This window comes from Vanessa cardui, chromosome 11, assembly GCF_905220365.1.
Source record: "Vanessa cardui chromosome 11, ilVanCard2.1, whole genome shotgun sequence".
Lineage (NCBI taxonomy): Eukaryota > Metazoa > Arthropoda > Insecta > Lepidoptera > Nymphalidae > Vanessa > Vanessa cardui.
Window position 1 is genome coordinate 11,574,356 of NC_061133.1, and position 13,612 is coordinate 11,587,967.

At 31.6% G+C, this 13,612-nt stretch overlaps 1 protein-coding gene across 2 annotated transcripts in view; it reads left to right on the forward strand.

The window, feature by feature from the left end:
* The first annotated feature begins 1,178 nt into the window (after window positions 1-1,178).
* The window catches only part of LOC124533324 (serine/threonine-protein kinase NLK), a 120,444-nt gene continuing 108,010 nt past the window's right edge, over window positions 1,179-13,612 (forward strand). Inside the window, exon 1 of one of the 2 annotated variants that reach the window (XM_047108523.1) lies at window positions 1,179-1,773. In XM_047108523.1, the coding sequence (XP_046964479.1) occupies window positions 1,577-1,773 (197 nt within the window). In that variant the 5' untranslated portion in view covers window positions 1,179-1,576. The remainder of the gene's footprint in view (window positions 1,774-13,612) is intronic. The other variant, XM_047108524.1, reaches the window with a different exon arrangement.

Here is a 13,612-nt window from a genome sequence, read left to right on the forward strand (position 1 = left end):
TCACACAGGACACAGGTATAACGCAAGAAGTTCATATATTTTTAAACCTTAATGTACTCGTTGTTAAATTCTACTTAAAAATTAAGAAAGCAGACCTAGACTAGAGAAAGAAGAAAATATATAATACAATTTTTATTGAAGCTAATTATAGGGATACAAAATACTACTTAAGTTAAAAACTAATTTTTAATCCTGGTTTGAAATAAATACTTTTTTCTTTAATCTAAACGTATGAAGGTACTTATCAATATTTCCTTACATATTCGTTAAATTTTTTCGTTTTCTCGACGTAATTCAGAATACTATACAATACTTACAGCAATTTTTTTTGGATAATGTAATAAATACGTTTTATTTTGTAGTGAAATAAAGACTTATGTATCGTTACTGACGCGACTCGACACGACATAATGACGCTAGTCGGAATAAGTTGATTTCCATGAAACTGCATACCATATTACAATATTTTAATTTTTATTACTAGATGTTTCCGTGTAAAATTTAAAATACGTACGTAAGATTATATACTTTTCGTTGGGTCATAATCTTGATATCTAAAGTAGGTAGGTACTAAATAAAAAAAGTAAACCTTTCAAAACTATAGAAGCACCAGTGACTGATTTATTTGAATACAAAATTATGACATAAGCTAAGTAATATGTTTTTTTTTTATATAACCAATATATATATATTTACAGATAATATTTAGTGTGAATCTGAATAGGTAATTTGGTTGCGATAAACTAAAAGTAAAAACAGTGTTCTGTTATGACTTTAGAATAAAGTTGACATTAAAATCTAGTTTAAAATGTAGATAACCACACAGTCAAAATAAAAGTTGCATAATGATACATTTTTATGATATATTATTAAGAAAAAGGTTTTAATTGAATATAAAAAAGTATAATTATAGTGTTACAATAATTTTTTTTAAAGTTATTGTTGAATTTCCAAAAAAATAGCAAGAGTACAAAACATTCAAAAATGGTTAAAATGTAAGAAACTTTTGTCGTCTCGTTAAAATAAAAATTAAAAATAAAAATATTCGGGTTAGCGCAGATTTTGCCCATTTGCTGTATTGAGTGAGTCGACCGAAGCAAGCCAAGCCAAAGCCAACATCAAGCAAAGCAGCTGTTCATTGCGTCGCCGCCATTGTTGTTTTTTGTCTCGCTCTCATACTGCTTCCTCCCCCTTCCAAAGCAGGCCAGTCTCGCTCGATTTCCGTACCGTGTGGACGATTGCGTGTAGCGTTAAAATAATTATTATTTATCACGGTCTCATCCTTTGTCCTGAAACATTTAAAACTGGAATCAAAACTTATCTCCGTGCTATCGATAACTGCAAAATAACCCGTTAAACGTGTAAATAATCGGTGAAATTGACAGGTGTCCCGTTTATCCGTGTAAAGTGCGTTGAGTGATTCCCGCATAGTCGTTCGAGCATGAATAATAAAGAAGTAACCGGTGATAGCGTCGCGTGTCAACCGGGAGCGGTCTGGTGATCGAGGCACAGTGTCGAGGCCGAGAGGTTGACCGTGTGATGAGTCTGCGGTGACGGCGAGCCGCGGAGCGGTTGGATGGCGGCTGTAAGCGGCCCCGCGCGGCACTCTCGCGTCTCCATGAGTGTGTCCATGTCCCTGATGCAGGGCGGTACGCAGAGCGCGCCGCAGGGCGCCATCCTGGCGGCGGCGGCGCCCTACTACCAGACGCCGGCCATACCGACCGACGTACAGCCCGACCGCCCCATAGGCTACGGCGCCTTTGGTGTCGTATGGTGAGTCATTTTTATGTACCTATACAAATTACCTCGTGTCATTTAAGTTGCCCTTAGGCTGTTGATATAAGAGAAAAATGCCATATTGTTCTTACTAACAATATTGACCTAACAGGCTTGTTTTAATCTGTTAGTAAACACAACTTCCTCTTAGTAACAACTATTTTATTAGGCCTTTCTATTTATATTTTTAATATTATTAATAATTATAAATCATAAAAATATCCAGTACAAATATTTTTCAAACATAAATTGTTGTTTATTCTCTGAGTTCATGTTAATTATTTTCATTTATATAAGTAACTTAAAAGTATTAATAAAGAACTAGATAGTATTGTAATTGTGTCGATTTAAGCATAACAATGTTATAGAAATTTAAATTGAAACACCCCTAACTCCGACAAGTCTAAAAATAGTAATTATTAATTCCTTTCAAATGTGATTTGATTGTTTAAGATGTAAGGGTAACATTATGTATGTATGTGAAAACTTGTGACCCACAGGAATAACATAAGCCATTGTTATTTTATTACAATACACAGAACTATGGACGGTAGTATTAACACACACAATTACTTAAAGTAATGCACCCATTCAAATAAACTTAACTTCTTTGGTAGCACTTATACGGCCTACACATAATTACTATGATTTTCAATTTTATTTAATTTTTTTATTAATCACTTAAGAAGTAAAATTTATTCTCTAACACTAATATACAAATATATAAACACAAAAAAAAGAATATGATAAAAGAGATTTCCATTATAAGTATTCCATTTTTAAAAGATTTATATATAAGTAACACAGATTAAAATTTTCAATGATTAATTAAATTATATTACCTAACTTTATATTACTTAGGTATTTATTTTGAGTAATTATATTTAGGCTCGTAATGAAATTAAATCTCCTTATATTTAATTATTATAACATGGTTAAGACATGTCCAATATATTATTATTTTGTAACAGTTCAAAATTGGATGCTATTAATAATTAAAATAACCTAAAAGTGGTTTATAAAACATAAATAATATATTATTTTTCATAAATACTCACATTTGTTAATTGTAATGCTTTTATGTCAGTTTCTATTTCATTTAATTGGTCTTATTAATGCATTTATTGAACATTCTCCCTTTAGAAAGTCGATTTGCGTAAAAAGCATATCCTCGATACAAAAAAAATCCTTAAAAAAAATTGTTTTGTGTAAAGTTTCTGTACGCATACAATATTTTTACTACTATTCAGTCCAGCGTTAAAACGCGAGAGAAAGCCCCCTTGAAACAGTTTCAAACTTTTATGCGGTTTTTAATGGTCATCGTAATGTTTTATTACGAAGACGTTTCGAATTTCGAATTTATTTCAGTGAACTATAACAAAGTTAGCGCGCGAAATAAGTTTACATTTTACAACATGTGCGTCGAGTTAGGAACTTCAGTGTTCCTAATCGGCACTAACTAGTGCCCTCTGTAAACACGTGGCGTTTTGATTTACTCGTCGAAGTGTATTCGATTCACCGTGTAAGACATAAGAGCGGTTTTCAATATTCATGTTTTCTGCAATCGAATGCACATTGCGTCCTCCGACAGCGACCCGACTTTGGCCGATTCTGCGCTTTATTGCTCCACATTTGTCTCGTTTTTGATTCGCCGGAGCCGCTTTCCGTTGTCGAAATGTTTGCAACGCCTGTTTATAACTTACAATAACGACCTACGATACATGACGTTAAGGTTGTTTTCGTGATATTGGAAACGCGCTACGTGTAGTGCATCGTACGGCACCGCGAGGGTTGTTAGGTATGGGTGGATGCTTTGTGTCGACTCGTCCTGCGTAGGTAGGGCCCTTACGGCGCTAGGCGCGTCGATTGTGTGTGAACGACCGCAACGAGGGGAGGTACGCTTGATTATTCCGAGATCGCGTCGATCAGGTCGAGGGCCCTAAAAACCCGACCCTGAGTCTGCGCTCGGAGAAAGAAGGAGTTCTACACGCGTTCGATGAATGCAAATAAGGACTCGTTTTAAATTAACATTTTAACTTATTTAAGACATTCCGGAGATTTTTTTTTATTCTAAGCCGGTCTTTTTTGCCTTTGTACTTGAGTTGAGTTGATAACTACTGAGTTTATTGTTTCCATTCGAGTGCCTTACTATTAATATCTCCATGTTCTAAGATTATCGTAGTGAGATGCTCACGAATGACAAGATAATCATAACGTTCTCGAAGTGATGTACCCACTAGTTGGGCTTTCATGAACACCGACATAGAAAGTTAGTCAGTTCGTATAGGTATATCATATTTTATTTCATGTTCGTGTTTACGACTAATAACTAATATTTAATTCATTCATATAGAAATAATATTTATATTAAGATATCTTCTTTATGATAACGCTATATATACATTCACACAATCCCAGAAACTAATTTTAAAGGAATTGAAAATCTAGACTTTATATATGGAGCTTACAGGAGTATAAACTACTAGTTCTCGCCCGCGTTTGGAGGAGGGAAATTAGAGATAAAAAGTTACTTATTTGTTATTCCATGCTTTAATCTACTTATGTGCTAAGTTTTATACCTATTTGTTCAGTCATTCTAGCGTGTTAAGAGTAAAAAATATGCGTCCATTCGAACTTAATTATTTGAGAAGTAAGATTTAATTTTTTTTTCGTAGTCGTTTAGTAAATGTTGTATTAACAAAATCATCATTTATTTTAAATGATGTATTTGCAGGTAATCTTTAAATAAGTTTATAATCAAGCATGTACAAGCTAGAGTCTAGGTCTAGATCGTCCAATAAATTAATTACCGCGGGTATGCGAGCTGATTGATCGGGAGCGGTCCGAACCGCGCCCGGGTCGCGCCCGTCTCCGCCCTGCCGTATCTAATTGCGACTCCAAAACTCGATCCATCCTTCTACCTCTGACAAAACGTTTCGGTCTTAGCGAAACTTACTTAATTCCAATAAAGCTTCATGAGCTTCATTGGAATCAATTCAATGGAATTTCCAAAGATACAATGCTTTGTCTAAATTCCTTCAATTGGTTGAATAGATTTTTTTAAAAGTTTTAAAAGTGCATCAAAAATGCATGCCTCGGAGTAGCAATATAAATCACGTGGGCGGTGATCTTGTATTAGAAATATAAAGGATATTTTTTATATGTTATAAGATAATAAAAACTAGTTTTTATTCGTGTGCCAATGACCCAGTGTTCTGCAAAAGTTCATATTACGCCAGTTCGTTATACCTGCTTATCTACCTGAGATTTCGTTGACTCCGATATGCATATACCTGAGCGTACCGTCAGAACAATACGCGTCTCCGATTGAACCTTGAGATTGTTCTGGGAATAACGTCGATGGGGTTGTAAAGCAGTTTTATCAAAGGTTTACGCGAAGTTGACTTCATTTCCATTGTTAAGATCTTGAGAACTAATTCAATGGTAGTATTCATAATATTTGGTTTGTTTTAACTTGTACTGTAAGGCATTGTTACGAAATATATACTTCCATGTAATAAAACTGTACGTGATCTTTGTTCTAATATTTATAAAATAAAATTTATAACATAATTCATACTTGAAAATATTTCTGTCTGTAATTTCAAAGAGTCGCGTTGACGCTAGTTCGAAGGATTAGATATCCATGATACTGCATTCGTAGCATATAATATTTTAGTACCAAATATATAATTCTCGTATCTATCAGTGTAAAATCCGAGACCGAAACGGCAAGGGATGCAGAAGTGCAAAACCATATAATACATACCTACAGTGTGTGTGTGAAAATTCAACCATTATTAAATAATACAAATACGTCATCTTGGTATTTGTTTATTCTTGCTGATTAAAACTAAGACGAGTGAAAATTGTAGTATATACTATTTGTATCGCGTACTGGTATCATAAGGGTGGAATAAGATTATTTTATTTGTTTGAAGTGGAACCCGATTACAAACTAAACTAACCCAGTAATCCACTCAAATATACAGCCATTATGGAGGACAGCTGTAGTACTCTCGCACCGAAGAATTAAACATATAAAGATAAATTTATTATTTAATTTAATCCATTATTATCATCATCGTCGTACTTGATTCTCCGAATATTTCCATAATAAATGACTTCAGAAGCTCGTCAGCGGTTGTGTCAATGATGTCGTGTGTATGTTACATTTTATTTTCAATATTAATGATATAGTCTCTATATATCTTTTGACGTATTCGAGCGATGCTGCCTTTAAATGCATTTTTAATTCAACTTTTTCGGTATATTTTATTTTGTCCCAAGATTTTGATTGTGTCGTGATATTCATTGCTTTTTTATTATTTGTTTCAATTTATGTTTGTATTAATTTCGCGCATATAGAACTGTATAGATCTACTTATGTGATATATAAGTAAGTAATAAATAATCTCATTATAAAACCTTAACCAGAATACTTAATATTGCAAAGTTTCTTGTGATTGAAAAAGACATCTATAAGAAATCCTAAGAATATTGTTGTATTTTTAAGTCTTTATTAGTAATACGGAGAAAATAGTTTTTCAGTTTCTTATTTATTCTCGGTTGGTCAATATTTCCTTTTAGTACTTCTGTAACTGTTTTCGAACATCGGTCTTCTTCAAGTCATTTTATGTTATTATCGCTTTTGCTTACTTTTTATTTCTATAACATACAAAATATGCATTTCGATTGATTACAGATTTTTATGAAACATAAATACTTCATGTAAAAATAATAATATAAAAAATATAAAATAATAGAAATATTATGGTTACACTTGCCTTCATAAAAATGTTTATTTTTAAGAGGCTACGAGACAGCTTATTTTGAATGAAATATATTTTTAAACGTAACTCAAATATTATCTAGCTAGGAACTATATTATTTATCTATACAAATAAATTAATTTACGAAATTATTTCGAGGCGATGTTTTTGACGACTTAACTTTTCAATAGCAATTCTGTATTTGCTTGAGTATAAAAAAAATATTAATAATATCTTGAATTAATATACAATTTTAGTATTAAAAAAATATATGTATTTTTTTTTCGTATAATTAATTTTTCCTTTGTTGTTCCTTGTTCTTCTGATTGAGTAGAAACCCTTTTTGAGACTTGTAGGCATTTTTTTTGTCATAGTGTCATACGCATAATATATAGCACGCGAATTATTGGATAATTATTTAACACAGGCATTGCAAAACAAGCCGGCGCATTCACTATAAAATATTAAGGTCTAACCAAAATAGATTTACAACAATATCAATTTTAATTTATGTTAGTGTTGTCATTAAATATTAATTTATAATGAGTCACGCTTCAGGACCCTTTGCTGATAATTTATAATTCAATTTAATTGCTCCTTAATACATGCCACAATATTTCGATAAGCTATTGAATGTTTGATAATGTAAATCTTAAAAAAACATTACAAATGATATTTTGTAATATTTGCTGTGTTAGGTTATTAACTGTATTTTACCTATTTCATGACGAAGTAACAATTTGAATCCAATATAATTGAATAGAATAAAAATCTATATTTAGGTAAGATGATATAAAATCTATGACATTGGTTATAAATTATAATACTGTGCGGCATATGCTTAATACGGCAAGTAGGCATAAAAATAAATAGTGCATCTATTTCCTTGGAGTCCAACCAATAGCTCAAACAGAAAATCAGATACAATTACTTATTATAAATAAGATTTTTTTTTTGTTCAAAGAGAGATTAGCTCTCTTTGATCATCTTGAATGATATGTTTTTATTAATATATTATAAGATTTTTCTTCGTGTAACTTAAATAGGTAAGCTCTGATATATATAACTTGCAGGATTTCATTGCAATTGTACCTTATCGTCTATTTTTTCTACAAATGTTTAATGCATTTCTTTATAATCAATAAATTTATTTGAATTATGTTATATTTCACGAGCTATTTATTTTTTTTTCATTATCCTACAGTTTCTGAAACACTGATCAAAATAAAATAAAATAATTAAATCTGAATGGTTAGGTTAGGTCGATGGCCTATGACGTACTAGGCGACCAATATGCGCTCAGATAAGAGCCAATTTCGTTAATCTGCCTTTGATCAAGGTTTACGAATTATAGGTTAGTTGCTTTCATTACATCGTAATGTCAACAAAATATGACGTGATAGCTACTCATATATGAAATGCAACAATACAATGTGATTATGATAAAGCTTTGTTCAAAACGACTGTCCCCAAGACTTTTTTATATATGTCATTAAATTGTATAAAAATTAAAACCTGACTGTAAAATTCATTATACCCTATTACAATCATAAGAGGAGAAAAGTCAAATAAACGACGTTTTCACTGAAAATTGACGCAATATCAGATTTATAATAGGTCGAGAGCTTGATAAATCTTTAATTTTCACTATGGATTTTGGAGGCAAAATAAAAGTGGAAATAAATAGTGATGTATTATAAGATATATTTGTTATAAAATGTTTGTAGTACACAATAATTTGAGTTATTAGCAAATCGCATGAAATACGTTAAACTAAGTTTATTTTTGTCTCTATTCATACTTCGGCTGGAATAGAATGTAGTGTCTGATGAAGGAGTTAATATGAAAAATAATATTATTATAACAAAATGCGATTCAAGTATTTTAATGAACTAACCATTTTCTATTTTGTTTGGTGTTAGCGATTGATGAATAAAATATATTTATTTATTAACATAAACGTCTCGACTTTATTCTTAAATCTATGTAATAGCAATATATATATATATATATATATATATATATATATATATTTTATAGACTTCAAATTATATACAGTATTAATAATTGAAACAAATACCTTACCGCGCGCAAGATTTATTGCCATCGTGGATTTAGGTATAGCAATAAATTATACTATTTATTTGTGCCGAATATCCAAAGATTATTTTTCGGGCGAGGTCTTGTATGTGCTTATCAAACTTACGGAATATCAAACGGGAGAGTGCAGAGATAACGACTCGTTCTGCCATCGCTTTGGTTACTTAAGCAGGTCATGGGAACCGCCACCTTACCCATTACATGACGTGACATAATTTAACTAGGCCACCGTAACACGAATTTTCAACCTTATCACTAACCCATAAGCACTTTAATAGCTTATAGTGCTACGTAAAAAAAGGTTTGAAACACCTAATTAACACACTTGCGAGGTCGTTGTACCGATACATAACTTAAAGTTATTGGATCAAATGCTAACAATAAATATTAAGAAAATAGTTCACTGCGATTGGAAGAATGTGATAAGGTACTTTCTTGACTAAAAAAAAGATTTTTGACAAATAAATAAACGACCTCAATAGCAGGAAAACACGTGATTTGCTGATTTGTATCAGAAACTCAAAATGAGATCAGAATTTTGCAATATACATTCATGTCGAAAACCCACCTTTAATTAAATCACTTTAAAATATATATAAGATTAGCCATAGTGTAATTTTTATTATACTACATATGAAATAACAAGTAAAATATAAGCCGACGATAAAAGCTGTGATTATTAATATTGAAAATAATAGTAAATAATTTTAGTAACAATAATAATAGATCTTATCCAAAACATTGGCATTGTATAAATATATTATAGAGTAAACATTTTTATAATACAATTTTAGTTAACGTTGGTGTAAAATTCGCGTAAGTAAATTGGCCATTAATCATGTCTTTTCGCGTCGTCACCAAACGCTAATTGGTGTCTTGTGAAAGGAGATATTCGCAGATATCGAATTAGACTTAAAATCTCTCGAGCTACAAATTAGCTGTCATGCTATTTGTTTAGTGAAAATACGAACACATTGTATTATTCTTATTACGTAAACATTTGGTGGAATATTCATTTTCCTTTTCTTTTCTTATTTTTACAACATAAGCCTGTTTGATTTTCATAGTCTTTTATTTTGTATTTGAGAGTTTAATATTAAAATAAAAACAAATATTGTATCGTAAGGTTATTTAAAGTCGATACGATTTTCGCTTAGTTATGCTTAGTTTTCCTTAAACTTAGACCGATATACAAAGAAGATGCTGGAAATAACAATGACAATTATATAATTATTATAAATGTTTCAAAAAGATCACTAATAACTTTCTTTTATCTAGAAATTATTTATTTATTTATCAACATAATATATATCGCGTTGTTTTCGCGAGCAAAGAATTTTTTTCTTAGATATAGGTATAATATAATATTATTGTTTTTACGTCATTCAATTTATCACCTTTTTTTAGAGTCCCAAGTATCATATTAAACGGAATTTTTTAATGCTGTCTCTCTGTATTATGAAAAGATTCTAATGACATGCCTAAAATCAAAATCTTTTCAAGCATTTCAAAAGTTACAGTGGAATAAAAAAAACTCACATACCCAGATAGATCCTGAAAATATTAGACTCCTTTTTTTGCACGTGTACGATACATATGCAATTCAAAATGAATAAAATATAGGATACAAGATTATATTGTCACCAGTAGCGAAAGTGTGCGCAAAATTTTAGCTCAATCGGTTGAAAGGAACTGGTTTAAAATTCACTTGCAAGATATGACCCAGTCATTCGAAGGTGAAGTTAAATATTTTAATAATATTCACAATTCTCGATACAGCATTATTTTTCTGGTTTTGTGACAATTTGTATAATTTTCTCGAGTTTTATTTGTGGGGACTATAATTATCTAAGAGGGCCAGGATCGAACCTGCAACTTAAACACCATTTGTCTTTGAGCATCATATTACAAGCTATTTTTTTTATTTCTTGCAAGGGAAGTTTTTAAAAACGGTCGATAATTGAGTGCCTATAATTAAATCTTATTAATTTCTAGTCCAACGAATACACTCAAATATAATCTGTACTACGCAAATGCAGACTGCATTTGAGTAGTAGTTAATGTACAGATTTGAACAGGTTAATAATGCTCATGCATAATTTATCCAAATACATAATATATATGTTGTATATTATTGGTAGGTATTCAACTGGAACGTTTCCTGGTCAACAGCTGCTAAGGATCGATTAACAATGGTTCATCGAATATCTAATATACCATAGATCACCAGAACCGCAAAATTGGTAGTCGATGTTGATAAAGGTGGTTTTATGTTGACCTAGTCTATGTAATTTGCGTAATGCATTTGCGCCAGACAAACGATTTTGTGAATACCGTGGATCAGTAAGTATTACTGATGTTATGAACTGCCGAAGACCTACTCAACTATTAGTACAGGAAAATTTCTATCAATCAATTTGCTTATTTTATAGTTCTTTTCAACAGTACATATAGATATCAGATAAGGATGGTTTCGTTTAATTAACTCTTGTAAAATCATTTAGACTTGCTTGTCAAAGCCTATTTTTCGATTATTGTTATTACTTTTAGTTTCTTGTTTAGAATTACTAAGCCATCAATGTTTTCGAAATTATACGTATTTTTTTTTAGTGTATAGGGTATATCTTCGAATCATATACATAAATAAGTACGATTGTACGTCACGTCATTGTAGTGCCGTATCTGGGAGATGCGCCATCTAAAGTAGGACTGGCATTCATCTTAGTATGTCGAGATACGTTCCACTTTACAGTACTCTGTCAAGGTCAGTGGACTAACACTCGTATTTGAAAATATTTAAAAGGCAAAAAAATAAATACAGAAAAAAAAGTTAACCTTTTGACTCCAAAAAATATATTGAAGCACTGCATTTTATTATCCATACTTGATAGAAAACTCTTTGGACATAAAATTAACCGTTATTATGAAAGTAATAATACTACATCAGCTATGTAGTCCGGTACTGACAGATATGTCCCCATATCTGATGAGAATTCATGAAGCTCCATTCTAAAGCCTATAACGTCCAAAAGCGTGCGTAACTCGCGCGTCGCTCACATGCCATTGACATTCGGCACGGATTCGCGTACGATGGAAATAGCTTTCGTTTAAAATTGACGAATTTTATTTAGCCGTTTATTCTGATCACTATTTTTATTACCCGACATCCGCAAAGAGGAACATGTTGTGTGTAAATAAATGCCGTTTAACGAGGTCGTTCGACTTTGACATCGTGATGTATGGCGTTTAATTTAGGCGACTAAACAGATCGTGAATGAAACAAAGAAATAATCTCGGTAACGTAATCCAAACAAAAAATGTAACAAGAAAGTGATTAATAGTTTGATTAACGGAAAATCTTTCTATGGGATATAAATAAGAATTTTGTCGATCGAGGAAAACGTGATGCTGTCCTTCTTATCAAGGATAGCGCCGATAAATAAATAAACAAGATATTGTCACACAAAGGAATTGAACAGGCTTTTATTATTACGTTTTCCAGTGACCTTAAATTCGCTATATGTGAAACTAGTTGTCGCGCTCAGCTTCGCTTGCGTTTTGAGGGGTTGATTGTTATGAGTCAGGCATAAAAAGGCCTTTGTGTTTCCTTGGAGTTCAAGTTCGCTTCACACCAAATCTCATCAGATTCGGTTCATTGGTTTGGTTGTGAAAGAGAGAGATACGTATAGATTCAGTAAATAATTAAAACCGCTTCAAGTAATATAATGAACAAATACTTGTGTTCCAATTTATTTATCATGTGACGATATTAAACGTAATATTTTAGTATGAACTTGATTTTACCCATTGACCTTATTTCTGTTTTCTACAACATAACTTTATTTAAAGTTTAAGTAGAAATAGCATTGCAAACATATTTCTCTTTCTAAAAAATACTTGAAGGTTATGACGATTTTATAATATTGGAAATAAGTTAACTTCAGAAAAGTTTAATTGTATTGTATAAACATGGTTTGTTCGCGACGTAAAAGAATTTGTAGCGGACGTAGAATTATTCGTTTTCCGTCATTTTGCTTCCATTGAGGCAGAAGGTTTTCTGGTTTGCTACTGGTTTTGACTTTCATGTTTGCTTGAGTCAAATAAGTTGCCTGAAAGGAATTACTTTATCGTAGTATCAGCCAGTCCTGTGTCTGTGGGGTAAAGATTTAGAACTATTTCCACGACGGTGATAAAAAGTTCGTGTATATCATATTTATTTCTATTACCCTGAACTTGATGAGTTATAAACATATATAATACATGAAAACATAGTAAGGCTTGCCTGGATTTTAAATATATTAAAATCGGTGTGTTCTATTCGATGTCCTGTAACTATAATTCCTTATAAAATTTATTGCTTTACATAAATTGGACGCGCCGTTCGTTATAAAATACTTGTATAAACTTTTAAACTCGAAGGAATACGAGGAAGGAGGAGGATATCCTTGTCGTCCTCGGCGTATTGTCGCTCGAGTATGCCCATATCTGTCACTCGACACCACGACCTTAGGTCATCTATCTCATAAAATGTAGGAAGGTTGCGAAACGTGATCTCCAACGGGCTTATTATTAGCTTACGCATGTGCCAGCACGCAGTACAAAGTTCATAAAAGTTATTTAATCAGTACTGATCTAATCTTTGTTCTGTTTCTCATTATGCGAAAGTGAGTTTGTTACGCTTTCACATCTTAACTACTGATAAATGAAATGAAGGGAAATTTACATTTATGTTATCAGGGGTACCGAAAATTACAAAATGTACCCCTCATGATCACTGGCAGAGCGGCTGGATACATTATATTATACTCGTTTTCTTAGTTATAACCTGTACTTCTATAGATCACTTAAATATTTCGAAATAAATGTTTTATAATATTTATTAGATAAATTGAACTGATCTTTTATTATATTACTTAATTTAATGTTCAAATAAATTTAATAATAATGCAGTAATTATTCGTTTC